Source organism: Eschrichtius robustus, chromosome 3 (assembly GCF_028021215.1).
Source record: "Eschrichtius robustus isolate mEscRob2 chromosome 3, mEscRob2.pri, whole genome shotgun sequence".
NCBI lineage: Eukaryota > Metazoa > Chordata > Mammalia > Artiodactyla > Eschrichtiidae > Eschrichtius > Eschrichtius robustus.
Genome location: NC_090826.1, coordinates 9,514,103 through 9,529,178, shown reverse-complemented (window position 1 = coordinate 9,529,178; position 15,076 = coordinate 9,514,103). Strand labels below are relative to the sequence as shown.

The 15,076-nt window shown below is 49.0% G+C and overlaps 1 protein-coding gene and 1 non-coding gene across 3 annotated transcripts in view; both read right to left on the bottom strand.

The window, feature by feature from the left end:
• Positions 1 to 2,572: 2,572 nt before the first annotated feature.
• LOC137763164 (small nucleolar RNA SNORD22) lies at positions 2,573 to 2,699 on the bottom strand. The gene has a single exon (XR_011073727.1). It is a non-coding gene; the product is annotated as a small nucleolar RNA SNORD22 (small nucleolar RNA).
• Positions 2,700 to 8,536: 5,837 nt separating this feature from the next.
• The window catches only part of MFN2 (mitofusin 2), a 28,177-nt gene continuing 21,637 nt past the window's right edge, over positions 8,537 to 15,076 (bottom strand). For both annotated transcript variants that reach the window (XM_068538905.1, XM_068538907.1), the window contains exons 16-19: positions 14,476 to 14,631; positions 12,842 to 13,038; positions 11,866 to 12,000; positions 8,537 to 10,638 (exon numbers count right to left, since the gene is read on the bottom strand). In XM_068538905.1, coding sequence (XP_068395006.1) covers positions 10,569 to 10,638; positions 11,866 to 12,000; positions 12,842 to 13,038; positions 14,476 to 14,631 — 558 coding nt within the window. In that variant the 3' untranslated portion in view covers positions 8,537 to 10,568. The remainder of the gene's footprint in view (positions 10,639 to 11,865; positions 12,001 to 12,841; positions 13,039 to 14,475; positions 14,632 to 15,076) is intronic.

Genomic DNA, 15,076 nt, shown 5'->3' with positions numbered 1-15,076 from the left:
AGTCACTGCAACAAGAAACCCACGCACCGCAACGAAGAGTGGCCCCCGCTCACCACAACTAGAGAAAGCCTGCACACAGCAACGAAGACCCAATGCAGCCAAAAATAAATAAAATAAATAAATTTATAAAAAATTAAAATTAAAAAAAAATCTTCCAGCAAACTAGGACTGGAAGGGAACTTTCTCATCTTGATAAAAGGCATCTATGAAACACCTACATTTAACAGCATATTTCATAATAAAAGACTGAATGCTTTCTCCCTTTAATTAGGAAAAGGTAAGGATGTCTGCTATCACCAGTTCAATTCAATATTACACTAGAGTTCTAGCCAGTGCAATACGAAAAATCAAAGGCATCTGGAACGGAGAGGAAGAAGTAAAACTCTCTTTATTCACAGACAGCATGATAACAGAAAATCTCATGGACTCTACAAAAAAGCTACTAGAATCGTTAATGGGTTTTGCAGTTGCAAGATACAAGATCAATATACAAAAATCAGTCGTATTTCTATATATTAGCAATAAACAATCAGAAACTGAAATTTTTTAAAAACCATTTAAAATAAATCAAGAAATATAAAAATTAAATACTTAAGGATAAATCTGACCCAAAAAATACAAAACCTATACATTAAAGTTATAAAACAGTGTTGAAAGAAATTAAAGGAGATTAAATAATTGGAGAGATATACTGTGTTCATGGCTAGAAAAACTCAAATTTTTAAGATATCTATTCTCCCCAAATTGACCTAGAGACTCAATACAATCCCAAATAAAATCCCAGTAAGTTTCTTTGTATAAACTGACAAACAATTTCTAAAATTCATATGAAAATGCAAAGGACTTAGAGAGCCAAAACAATTTTGAAAACAAAGAACAAATTCAGATGACCTATGCTACCTGCTTTAAGATTTATTATAAAGCTACAGTAATCAAGAGAGTGTAGTATTGGCACCAAGGTAGACAAATAAATGAATGGAATAGAATAGAAAGTCCAGAAATTGTCTCACACATACATGATCAATTAATTTTTGACAAAGATGCAGAGGCAACTCAGTGGAGAAAGGACAGCCTTTTCAGCAAATGGTACAAGAACAACTGGATGTTCATATGCTGAAGACACACACACCACAAAACAAAACAAAATTTTTAAAACCCTCTGTCTGTACCATATCTGTACCATATGTAAAAATTAACTCAAAATGTATCATAGACCTAATTGTAAAACCTAAAACTATAAAACTTCTAGAAGGAAACCGAGAATAAAATCTTTGTGACCTTGCATTAAGCAGAAATTTCTTAGATACGACACCAAAAGTACAATCTCTAAAAGAAGAACGGATAAATTGGACTTTGTCAAAATTAATAACTTCTGCTCTTTGAAAGGCATTGTTAAGAGAGTGGAAATACAAGCCACAATATTGGAGAAAATAATTGCAGATCACATGTCTAATAAAGAATTTGTATCCAGATTATATAAATAACTCTCTCAACTCATAAGAAAACAACCCAATTTTTTTTATTGAAGTGTAGTTTGTTTATAATATTGTGTTATTTTCAGGTGTATAGCAAAGTGATTTAGTTAAATATACATATTTTTCATATTATTTTCCATTATAGGTTATTACAAGATATTGACTATAGTTCCCTATACAGTAAATCCTTGTTGTTTATCTATTTTATATATAGTAGTGTATATCTGTAAATCCCATACTCCTAATTTATCCCTCCCCCGAACCATAAGTTTGTTTTCTATGTCTCTGAGTCTGCTTCTGTTTTGTAAATAAGTCCATTTGTATTATTTTTTAGATTCCACATATAATGTTTGTCTTTCTCTGTCTGCCTTACTTCACTTAGTATGATATTCTCTAGATCCATCCATGTTGCTGCAAATGGCAATATTTCATTCTTTTTATGGCTGAGTAATATTCCATTGTATATATATATATATATATATATATACCTCACATATTCTTTATCCACTCATCCGGTTTTTTGTTTGTTTGTTTGTTTTAAGGTTAAAAAACCCAAAACTTTTATTTAGAAAGGATGAAATGATTGTATGCTAATTTGAACAGCTAGGTTGTATAAGAAAGTTCCTTTTTTTCTTTTTTTTTTTCTTGGCTGCGCCTCACGGCTTGTGGGATCCTAGTTCCCTGACCAGGGATTGAACCCAGGCCTCAGCTGTGAAAGCACAGAGTCCTAACCACTGGACCACCAGGGAATTCCCAAGAAAATTCCATTTTTGATATCTTCCAAGAATTGGATTCCATTATGTGTGCTTTGTTCTTTCTTCAGTCAGGCTGGAGTTGAGCAGAAATATGGCTTACTCCTTTCCCCTCAAATCATTCTCAGGCTCCAGACAAGGAGCTGGACCTTTGCGTGAACAAGCAGGTAACTGGCAATGGTACCTTTTAACTCGGGAGGCTTTCCAGGAGTATACAGGAACAAGGAACAAGCTGCTCCTGAATGAGAAGATCATGTAATTAGCAAAGCATCTAAAATAGCCAAAACTATTCTCGCTACGAATAGCCAAGAAAAGCTAAGCAAATGCTATCCACAGACATCTGCTGTATCTTAGACAGTTCCTTATGGAACAAGTGCTCATCCTCTCTCCCAGTTAGCTCCAGTGGGTTCACCATTACAGGCTCTGGGGCTAGAACAGGGGTAAGACAGGATGCTTGCTTTCCTCATTGGCATCCATTCATCCGTTGATGGATACTTAGGCTGCTTCCATGTCTTGGCTAACGAACAACCCAATTTTTAAAATGATTAAAAGAATTGAACACCAGAGAAGAGATACACACAGATGGTGAATAAGCACAGAAAAGATGCCCCACATCACAGAACTCTCCTATTGAGGCTGGTCAGAGACTCAGCTCAGCATCCTTACCCACCATTAATACACCTAGCACCAGCTTTTATCCCAATCTGGCTTTCTAGAGTCTTCTCTTGCTCTAGGCTCCATTTGCTAGGCAAATGTAAGATAAAACCAGAATGAGACACCACCGCATAACTATTTCTATGTCTAAAATGATGGCATGTAAAATCAAAGACTCACTATACCAGCGTTGGCGAGGACAGGGAAAAACTGGAACCCACGTGCTCTGCTGGTGGGAATGTAAAATGGTACAATCACTTCAGAAAACAGTTTGACGGTATCTTAAAAAGTTAAATATAAATTTACGATATGACCCAGAAATTCCAGTGCTAGTTATCTACCCAAGAGAAATGAAAACATGTCCATGCAAAGACTTGTACAAGAATGTTCCTGGCAGCATTATTCATTATAGCCACAAAAAAAGAGGAAATAATCCAAATGTCCGTCAACTCATAAATGGACGAGCTAAATGTGGTATCCATACAATAGAAAACGGCAATAAAAAGAAATGAAGTACTGACACGTGCTACAACATGGACGAACCTCATAAACATTATGCTAAGTGAAAGAAGCCATACGAAAAAGACCACATATTGATGACTCCAATTATATGAAATGTCCAGAAAAGGACAGAGATTCACTGCAAATGGGCAGGAGGGATCATTGGATTGTGGTGATGGGGCTGCAGAACTTTGTAAATTTGCTGAAATGATTGAATTGTACACTTAAAAAGAGTGACTTTTATGATACATATATTGTACCTCAGTAAAGCTTGAGAAGATGTAAACTATAGTGACAGAAAGATGAGGGGTTGCTTGGAGATGGGGTGGGCGGGAGGGACGATGACGGGGCACGAGGAAACGTGGGGGATGATGGGTTTGTTCACTGTCTTGATTGTGGTGACGCTTTCATAGGTGCATACATCTGCCAAAACTTATCAAATTGTACACTTTAAACATGGGCAGTTATTGTATGTTAACTATATCTCAATAAAGCTATTAAAAGGTATGAAGCAAGTAAGCAAACAATAAAGAACTTGGCCTAGCTGGGCGCAGTATGTTTGCCCTCACTGGAAACGGACCACTTCCACTCTTATGCCATGACGCCGCCTCAGGGATGAAGGTTAATCCTGCTGGTGGTCAGAGCTGTGAGCTGTACACTTGGTCATCCATTCAGGAGGAGGGATGAACAGTCTAAGGAAGAGATGATACACAGTCTTCTGGGTGGTGGCAAATGGTGTGGCTGGAGGTCAGAGCTCAGGAGAAAGAGATCAGAAGACTAGCGCCAAGGACTGGGGAAGGGGGAAGATGAACCAGTGATGTCCAGTACATGGGGACGCACGGGATTACATCTTGGTGTCTCATGTTTCGAATCCATCACGGGACGTCTGCTGCCGGGGAGACGGTCCACGACCAGCTGGAACGGACGATGCAGCTGGTAAATGTCAGCCCCCGTCTCTGCTCAGCCACCCCAGTGCAGGTGCGATGGGCCCAGGGACAGAGCAGCCAAGATGACGGGGGTGAAGTAGCCTGGGCTCCTTTCCTAAAGGCTCTGTCCTGCTGCTGCTGGACCCCTAGTCTGCAGGACCAAAGCTGAGCACAGTCCCAATGAACTTGAAGACGTGACCATCACCTGGTCTTCGGGCCTCTCTGCTGGTGGACCAGCAGGCAAAGAGAATTACTGTACCGCTGCGGGTAATAGATTCCCATCACCATGAGGGGTCAGGACAGCGTGTACAAAATGAGGCAGAGGTGTTTCCAGAACCTCCTCTGGTGTCTCTCGGTGTCTCCACACCCACTGATAATAGTAAGTGGCAATTGTGGCAATCACAGCCCACCCACGGCAAGACAGCCAAGGGCTCAGATCCCTCGGGGATGAAGATCTGGATGACCCCACCAGGAAATAACCAGACTAGCTGCAGCTTTGGCCATGGACGAGGGACCGACCGTATCACCACGAAGGGGACGCGGTTCAATGGGACTTAGACTTCCCCTCTCGGGGAAGAAGGGCGGGAAGGCAAGAGCAGATCTGAGTGATTGGACGGGTGAATGCTTCAGACCCTCTTGGCCTTACCTGCCTTTTGTTCCGGCTCTGCCTCGGCTGAGTGGTCTGATGGAAACGCAACTCGCCCGGCCACCCCCCCTGCCTGAGTCCTGGCCCTCTCACCTCCACCACCGCCGTGGGCCCCACTTGGTGCTCAAGCATTTCAATATGCAACCCAGAAATGCACAGAGTCAATGTCCCATGGGACAACTCTTCACCAGCTGGAAGAGGGAGACGGTGAATAAATTCTGCCCCCTTCCTCTCCACCAGGAAAGGGTGCCGAGACTCATTACATGGCTCCTCAGGGTCACATTTGGTGGCGGCCAGCTCCACCACGCACACTCCTGCTGGCTCTCCCTCCTTCTGACTGCCCCCCGCCCTCACTGCGTTTCTCTGGCGTTGTTCTGCCGATTAAAACGAGGGCGCACAAGCCTCCTGCTTTAGGCTCTGCATTCCAGGAACCCTAAGCTGTGATTGCCACCGTCACATGCTGACTCCCCAGTGTGCGTCTCTGCACCAGACATCACCTGAACTCCAAGTTCACATATCCAACTACGGAAGAGGGACCCTAAGTTCAACATGTCCAAAACAAAACTCCCGATCTTCTCTCCCACACCTGCTCCACCAGGAAGCTTCCCCATCCTGCCACCGACCCAGGACAAAACCCGAGTCAGCCATGACTCATCCAGTCTATCAGCACATTGCATTGTTTCTGTCTTCAAAAGGTCTCCAGAACTGACCACTTTTCACAGCCTCCATCACAACCGCCCGGTGCAAGTCACCATCCTCTCCTCCCTGGAATGTTGCACTTGCCTCCTGACTGGTCCCCCCTGCTTCCATCCTTACTCTCTTGTCTACTCTCCCTATAGCAGCCCGGGACCCCTCGAGTGTAAGTATGTCAGCTCACGTCACTCCTTGGCTCGGAACTCTCCATGGCATCTACCTCGCTCGCGGTGAAGCCAAGGTCCTCACAGTGGCCGGCAAGACCCCAGTCTCCCCTGGTTCCTTTTGCAACTGAAGTCCAACTGCTCTCCGCCCCCCTCGCTCTGCTCCAGCCACACTAGTCGCATTTTGTTCCTTGAAGATACTGGCATGCTCGTACCTCAGGGCCTTTACACATGCGGCTCTGCCTGGAGTGCCCCGCCCCAGATGTCCACAGGGCTTCATTCCCCGCCGAATTCATTCAGCTCTTTCTTCAAACGTCATCTTCTCAGCCAGGCCTACCCCAGCCACATTCTTGTTACCCCCTCCCTGACCTTCCCTGCCTCATTTTCCCCCATAGCCCTTATCTTCTGACATACTCTTTTACTCAGTGGTTTTGCCTGCTGCCTGCCTTCCCCCACAAGTATGTAAGCGCCATGAAGGCAGGGATTTTTATCCACCTTATTCACTGCCGCGTCTCCAATGCCCAGAACCATGCTCAGCACGCAGCAGGCACTCAAATATTTTGATGAATAAACTTCTTGGTTCGTACAAAGGGGAAAATCGATCAGTAGGTTTTTGAGAGGATTGGAAGTCACGCGTATGCATGTCTGACACAAGCCAAGCCCTCTATAAAAGTTGCCTGTTCTAATCTCTGAGTCTGACTCAAGAGACAGAAAACCCTGTCCTGGAGGTCAGAGTGAACCTAGCTGACATCTGTGAGCAGGGCCCAGTGCTTGGAACAGGGAGGTACATTCCTGGCTACATATTCTGTGATTAAATGGCGACACTGTTACTGAAAGGCCCAAAATCTCAGGCTCTTGATTCCCCAGAACTCTCAGTGGGCAGATGAGGTAGTCTGAGGAACCACAGGAATGAGTCTGGCCTTGACTGGGAATAAAGAACTAGGAGGTGTTGAGTGAGGCAAAGAGGGTAGAACACCTTTTTTCAAACGACCGGTCATGACCCAGGAGTGGCTGGTGAGCAGTTTAGTGGGTTGCAAACAGCAGCTTCTTCATGAGAAAATACCTGTGTATTGCAGAAAAGGGGTAATGATTGACTTTTTTTTGGTTTCACTTGCACATATATGTGTGTACTCAATCGTGATAAATTTCTAATAATGGGTCAGGGTAAAAAAATGTTCAAAAGCCACTGGGCTTTGGGGAATTTGGACTTGGGCTCCAATCCAGGCTCCATCACCCTCCAGCTGCTGCTGTCTGAACTAGTCCCAACCTCTCTGAGCCTCAGTTTCCACAGTGGAGTGGAAAATGTTAATTACTAAACATACAACACACTTGAAAGCCCCTAGGTGCCATGCCTACCTATAGGAAGTTTCCAGTAGCATTTGTTACTTCTGTCCCCCAGCGCTAGAGGGTTGATAAATGGTGCGACTGTGTTATCAGGACAGGATTTGTTAATTCAGCAAGTATTTACTGAGTTCTGATTCTGTGCCAGGCACTGGTCTAGACCCTGGGCGCTTACCAATGAACAAAACATGTAAAAATCTCATATTTTGCTTATGTTCTTAGAGCTTATGCTCTAGCAGGCACAGACACAAACAATATTGCTCAGATGATGAGTAGGTAGGAGGGTACTCAGAAGGGTACTCAGAAGTGCCAGGGAACAGGGGAGAGAGGGATTTTAATAGGGAGGGGTGTGCATGGACCTCAATGAGGTGACGTCTCAGCAGACTTGGAGATAAAGGAGTTAGTCAGCTGTGGTGCATTCTGGACCACGGGCAGAGGGCCAGCCAGGCAAAGGCCGTACGGTAGAGTGTGGACAGCAGTTTCAAGGAAGAGCAAGGACCAGTGTGGCCGAAACAGAGGGAGCCGAAGAGGGAGGGGCATTCAGAGGCAGTGGATCCTGAAAGGCCACCACAAGGACTTGGGCCTCGATTCTGGGTGGGACAGGGAGCCAGAGCCGTATTTCGAGCAAAGGAGTAATACGAGCTGAGTTCTATTTCCAGCCTACGTCAAGGTCACTCTGGCTGCTGCTTTGAAACAAGTGTGAGAGGTGCCAGGGTGGGAGGAGGGGCTGAGTTAGAGGCAGTAACGTGGGTCAGAGCCGTGACTGTGAATGGAGTGGATGAAATGGTCAGGGGTGAGGTGTATTTTTAAGACAGAAACTGACAGGTTGGACGCAGCACGTGGGAGAGGGGAGTCCAGGATCACGCCCCAGGTTTGTGACCTGGGAATCTGCAGGGACGAGGATGCCATCCGCTGAGGTGTGGAGGCCTCTGAAATGGATGAGCAGCGCGGCGAGTGGGCAGTGCAGAGCCCAGGGGACAGGTGTGCAGGGTCAGCGAAACGGACTAGTCATGCCCCAGCCACTGCTGAGGGCCGTTTAAAAAAAAAAAAAAGAAAGAAAAGGTCACAACCAATTTCTCAGAAGGCCAACTAGGGTGAACCAGTCTGAGTCATTACTTTTTAAGTGAAAAATGAATGGTTTAGAGTTATGGTGAAATCTGTAAAGAAATCACTCTAGATTTCCTGGTTCTTAAAGATCAGTTACGCCTTTTGTTCTTCTGAGAGTATCAGATTCCTTCCAGAGTCAGGAGGAACCCACAGGCAGATTACAGTGGGAACTTCCCCTAAACGAAGTTAAGGTCATTTCAAAATACAGCCTGCAGACTTTGTCATGTCAAAGAGAGTTTGCATAGGAACAGTAAGCTGAGGAGACACACAAAACAAATGGTTTCCAACTAGGTTTTATTTTAGTGTTCAATATTATCAGCAGTGATACAGGAATAATTCAGGCAAATATATCACCTTAAATACATCAGAGAAAAAACCCACCATGTCAAGCACGTCTTGCACTCCAGCAAATGAACATAAAAACAGAGAACAAAGTCAGCAGCATTAAATTAAAGTGCTTTTTGCCACAGTTCTTTCAGAGTCTCGCCCTCAGTGGTGTAATTTCAAGTTTACTTATTGTATGAGAAGCTCAAAATCTCATTCATTGCCCAGAGGCTACATTCAAACAAAATTCATGTTTAGTTATTCTAAATAATAACCACCCCCCCAAAAGCACAAGATTCATTGGAATTGTGTGACACTGACTTCTCCAGACACACTGGGAGGGAACCACCATCCAGGCTGGCAAAAAGCTCAGAGCGCCCTCCCGCCGCATGGCGGCCTCGGCGAAGTCCATCACTTTGTTCCACGCACCAGGGTAGACTGAGGGTTTGAAGGACAAGCGGGCACCTGGAGAGCACGCCACCTGCGTGCCACCCACCAGTGAGCAGAGGCCACCAAGTCATTTCCCCAAAGTCGGAGGGCGGGTGGATTCAAGAGAGCAGGACAAGCCCCACCTCTCTGCCTGAGCCTCTTTCTGGGAGAGACATGCCGCTGGTTTCTAGGAAGTTCTCTGACCTGCCCTGCAAAGGCTGTCACCCGAAGGCTGTTTGCCCCAGACAGTTAACACCTTGGAGACAGGAACCTGCCCCCACTTGGACCGGTAACGATCCCCAAACTCAACAACAGGAAACACTTCTCAAAATCAACACGAGGCCCCATGTGTCAGCTGGAGGCTCTGGGATCAGGGAGGGTGGGAGGCTGGGTGCTGGGTTCCCCGCACTGTCTCTCGGCCACGTGCAGCATCACTGGCACAGGAGACTTCATCCAGAGGTCTGGTGGCCAAGGGCAGCTTGGGCCGAGGCGGGGTGAGGGGTGGGAACATGTCTCTCAGGGAACATCAAGCTAGCAGAGTGGGCTCCGAGACCCCACGAGCCCCTCACAGAGCAAGGTCAGATGCAAGGTCCTGCTCTGCATCAACTCCAGATTCTCTAGCTGTGCTGGGAGGGGCCCACTCCTCTCAGCCTGCCGCCAAGGTTCCCTCCTTCCGCCATCTTTCCTTCTACTACATCCTTTAACTATCTGGACCAAACCATCTTTCATGAATAAGAAACCAGAATAATAGGTTAAGGACCGAAACCAGAACAAGGGACAGAATAAGGAGGAGGCGGCAAGTCTCTCCCCATCACGGCACCGGCCACCCGTGACAGCAGGGGCATTAGGACACACCCTCCACACGCCCCTCCCCTACGCCACTCAGCGTTCCAGCTACCTCCGCACTCTCAGCCCCACCACCAAGACTGAAAGGCTGGTCTGGAAGGCTCTGCAGATGGGACGAAGAATGAAAGCCGAAGGACCAAACTGACACGTAAGCCACAACCCTCCTGGGACAGCCTTGGCCTTCCTGGAACTGTTCCCAGCGCAATCCGGGAAGAAAATGCAACCACCCCCTAAGGTGGCCTTTCTCTGCGGATGCGCTGGGGTGCGCGGTAGGCAGGTGCGCGTGGGTCGGTGTTAGCGTTGGCTGGAGGAGGGGGTGTCTGCCTGATATCCTTAAAGGCCCAACCAGCCCTTCTGCAATGCTGGCTGATCCCAAGGCCTCATCAAGCAATCAGATGATTCTCAAACAACAGAGCCTGACAAAACAGAGAAAAGACTCGACTTCACTCCTCAGTATCATGCTGTCCAGAGTCATCACTGAAAAAAAAAAGTCTCCTTTAGGGGTATGAGCCGGAATATCTTCCTGTTGCAGCAGGCAAAGGAGGGGGAAAATAACTAGCGTCTCAGGGCTCAAAACGGTGGGAGACAGTGGGTGCCTTCATTCTCACGGTGGCGGCAACGGACGGGAGCTGCGCGTGGCCCCGGCGGGAGGCCCCTCGCGGCTGGCAGCGCTGCCCCTCCCTACGCAGGCGCCGGCTCCGGGCTGCCCACTATCTGCTGGGCTGCAGGTACTGGTGCGTGAACATGTTGAGTTCGCTGTCCAACCAACCAGCTTTATTCCTGCAGAGAAACGGTTACCTTGTAGCAGTAACAGCTGATAACAAGTAACGGCACGATGTGCCAAGGCCAAGTGCTGTTCTACCGGACACTTGACTTGTACAGACTCATTTACTCATTATCCCTCCAATAACCTCCACTTCACCGAGGAGGAAAATGAGGCCCAGAGAGGTTCAATAACTTCCTACGGTCACGCGACCAATCAGTGGTGGAAATAAAATCAGGTGTTTCTGACCCTCAAGCCCGGTGTTTGCTTCGTGCCGGGACCACGGGCAAGTCCCTGGACTGCTGGGAACACGGTCGTCCTGCCTGTCAGCAGGAGGCTGGGCTGCTCTCACGCAGCCCTTTTCAGGTTCACCCTGTCGCTGCAGGTGACGAGCAGCAGAGACACCCACCCCGAACCCACCGGCCGCGTGAGACTTCCCCGGGGATGCGCGGCGTGTCTCTAGAACACCGCTGTCCCAGGGCAGTGGGCGGGGAGGGCAAGGCCCACCGACGCCCTCTGATGCAGCTCCCTCGGTGCTGACGTCAGGGCGGGGCAGGAAGAACAGAGTCCCGTGTGCTGATGTTATCCCGGCCTGAGTGGGCCGAGGACTTCTGCAGAGCACTTTCACACGCAGCTCTGTGACTGTGTCAGGAAACCTTCCTCCATTTTACAGATGAAAGCATAGGATTTTACATAGGAAAGCTCAGTGATTTGCCCAAACGGGGGTGCCAGGACCAGAAGCCAGGACTCCTGACTCCTGAGACCCATCCTCTCCCCGGCAACCTGCTGCTGGAAGCTCTGACTTTCAACAGAGACCCTACGCAGACCTGGGTTCCGATCCGGGTTCTGCCGGCCACTGGCTACCTGGCCAGCTCCCCTGTGGACACGGATGCTGATGTGCTGCACCGTGAAATGGCGGGAGGTGGGGGCCGGGTGTAGCCCACTGTTCCCGCCGACAATAAAGGACAGTCAACGTGCGGAGTGTCAGAGAGTGCTGGAGCCCAGCACGCCTGGATTCTTCTACTCCTGGCTTGACCACTTACTGTGGGATCCCAGATAAGTTACTTAACCTCTCTAGGCCTTGATCCTCCATTTCATAAAGTGAAGGTGATGATACGTCCCTAAAGGGACGCTGAAGATGGGACAGCACGTGTCAAGTGCCTGAGACACCGTGGTTAAGGACGTGCCTGTGAGCTGTAACCCCAGGGACCGGACTTCCTCCGCTGCCACATGGCCAACCTCACCTGAGCAGTTTGGCTTTGCTCTGGAGCGAATCAAGAACCTCAATTTTCTTGTTCATGGCGGCAATTTCCTGCTCCAGGTTCTCCCGGGTGACATCAACTTGCTGGCACAGATGAGCAAAGGTCCCAGACAGTTCCCTGAGGGGGGAGAGTCAGGATCAACCAGGCCACGTCGCTGGTGAAGCAGCCAGCCCATCTGTCACCTGCGCCTGTCCTGGTTTGTCAGAATCGTCCCCGCCCGCTGCTGAGACCGCGGACGTCACAGCCACCACACACACGAGCATCAGCACAGGGTGAGAACCAGGAGCACACAGCAAGACGCCCCGGCTTGGGCACAAGAGACCAGGATTCAGATCCCGGCTCTGCTGCTACAGGGGCACGGGGAGTGGCTCTTCAATTTCCTGCACTCAGTCGAGTGCAGGAGACACATGACTCCTCTTCAGATCTCAATTTCCTCATTTTGAAAAACAAGGTGCCAGTAAAAACGTCTACCTCAAAGGGCTCGGGGAGAAAATGAAGAGTTAGGTGCAAAATGCCTAGCAGAGGGCCTGCCACATAGCAATAAAAGGCAGGCAGCCAGCACCTTCCTGACCACCACCCAGATCAAGCCATCCATTCCCACCTGCCCTAAGATACGCCATGAAGAATGGGCTGTGGCTCAGAACGTCAAAGCTACACCCACAACCCAAGCCCTTCGAGGTAACCTTTAAAAGATGGCTACAGGTAACAGCCCTCGTCTTCCCATGTCTTCCTTTCTTGGGAGACCAGAGGCCTACCTGGTCCCAGCCCAGGACGTAAGGTGTCCCTGGAGACTCCTCCCCCATCCCTAGCCTCCACGCTGGCACTGCACAGCTGAAGGCCAGAGTCAGACAGCGCTCAGGGCCCAGTGGTTTCCAGGCCAGGTTAGGAGGAAACCTAGAGGGCAGTCCTGAACCACGGGAGCCGGCACTGGCCCCTTGGGGCTGACGGGGCCACTCACTGCTGGACTTGATGGCTGCAGTTGGAGCCGGTATAGCTGATGATGAGCTGCAGCTTCTCGCTGGCGTACTCTACAAACTGGCGCTTGAAGGCCCTCTCCTTGGCCTTGGCGGTCCAGGTCAGACGCTCGTAGACGTACAAGAGGCCATAGAGGCCAAGGGAGAGGGCGATGAGTCGCCAGCCCACAGCCTTCCACACCTGCAGAGGCACAGTGGTCAGCTGGCACAATCCCTCTGCCATCCCACCGCCCATCCTCTCAGCCAGGACTTTCCCAAGAGCCTCAAAGAGCCTTTGTGCTTCTACTCAGAACACTCCTTTCAATGTCTTCCTTGGTCTCACTGAGGCCAGAAGGCAGGGACCATGTCTAGTTTGGAGACGAGGGAAACTTAGTGTGGGCCACACAACATGACTTGTGCAGAGGCCACCTCTGGTTGTGAGCACCAGAAGCACAGATCCAGGCACAGAGGAATCTTAAAGGTAAACGTTCGAGTACTCTGAAGGGACACTCCATTCTGGTGACACGGACAAGCAGAATTCTGCACGTTGGTCCTCAGTAGACGGCTTCTTTTGGTCTGGTTTGTAACACTTTGGTTGGAGGCAGTGTAGTTACAGTCAAAGAGCACCGGACTTGGAGCCAGAAATCGAGGCTCTAGAGTGAAGCTCTTCCTTGGCTGTGTGACCTTGGGCAAATTTGTTTACACCTGTTTCCTCCCAAAATAGGATAATGGCCTCCACCCAATTCTCAGGGTTGTTTGGGTAAAATGAGACACTGACTGTAAAAAGGGTTACATAACCGTCAAGTGTCAGCTTCTCAGATCATGACCCTCTGCCAGGTCACCATCTGTGAAAAAAAAACCAGAGCATGTACTGTCTACAGGCCAGGAGGGAGCGGGCCTCAGCTCCAGCCCACCCTAGTCTTACAAGCTGAGAATGCAATTCCTGGCAGTTTTGTTACAGTTGCGTTCTGCCACCACTCCACAACTCAAACGACCATGACAAAGAGAACTTGCCCACATCATCAAGAAAATTCAAGGCATAAATAACTCTAGCTGCAGTGTGTCTTGGGTCACACAAGACACGGGGAGTACCCCAGTAATCAAGAAGGCAGCCTGTGATCTCAGGCCTTGGGGCAGAAAGAAAGGGCAATAAAACTGCAGCTGGAGAGACAAAGGTTCAAGGCCCAGCCTGGCCTCTTTCTGTCTCAAGCCCTTGTAAGTTTTGCTCTCGGTTTCCTCACCTACCAGTGAGAAACTCCTGGTCATACCCACCTCTCTAGAACCCATCCAGGTTCATCAATTTCTCAGGTCACTTCCCTACCCTACTGGCCCTACAGGGGAAAGAATATGGTCCTGGAGTCAGATGGGGTCAGAGCTCAAATCCTAGCTGTGTGCCCTTGGCAAGCCAACTGCAGATGTTCTTCTGTAAAACGGGAACCTAAATGTCACGTTAGTTAAGTGAGACTTAACTAAGTCAATGAATGTATGTTAAAGGGCTAAGGCTGCACGGCTCCTGAGATCACAGCAAAAAGTCGTCACGGATGTGAAGCGCAGGGCCGATGCGGGGACACCCACCAGACTGTGCCTCTCGGTCCCCACCCCCCTGCCCGCCCCTTCCCGAGCAGGGCTTGTCACTGACCACTCCTCCAACAACGAGAATGCCCATGGAGGTCCTGGAGGTCAGGGAGGCCAGGCCGGTGACCATGGAAACCATGAGCTCCTCCTGGGTGAGGGAGCCCTGGGGTAGTGGGGGCATGCTGGGGTTGGCCGGGGTCAGGGGCATGGGCCGCTGCACCTGCAGAGAGAAACGAGGAGGGGCTGAGAAGATACCGGCCAGTCTCTCATTCTAGGGTCCAGAACAGGGGCACGGGGAGTGGCTCTTCAATTTCCAAAAGGGAAAATGAGCTTCACATGTAGCAGAGAAGAATTTAAGCTCCTAACAGACCTGCCGGCCCAAAGGTGAGCACCGTGGGGTACCACAGAACGGGCGCAGTGGCCGCCCTGGAACGCTTCAGCACAGGTCCCCAGGTGTGGGACATGACCCGAGAGCAGCCCGGGCAGTAACTCCAGTGGTACAGAGATGGGGGGTTCAACATCTAAACATGAAAATGGTGGTATGTGGACAGATAGGTCATCTATATTTAATAGTTACATGCTCACTTTAATGTGTAATAGAAAAAAAAAATGCGGCTTGAGTTTGTAATTTCACAAATATTAGTGCTTAGGATAAAGCTAGGTTG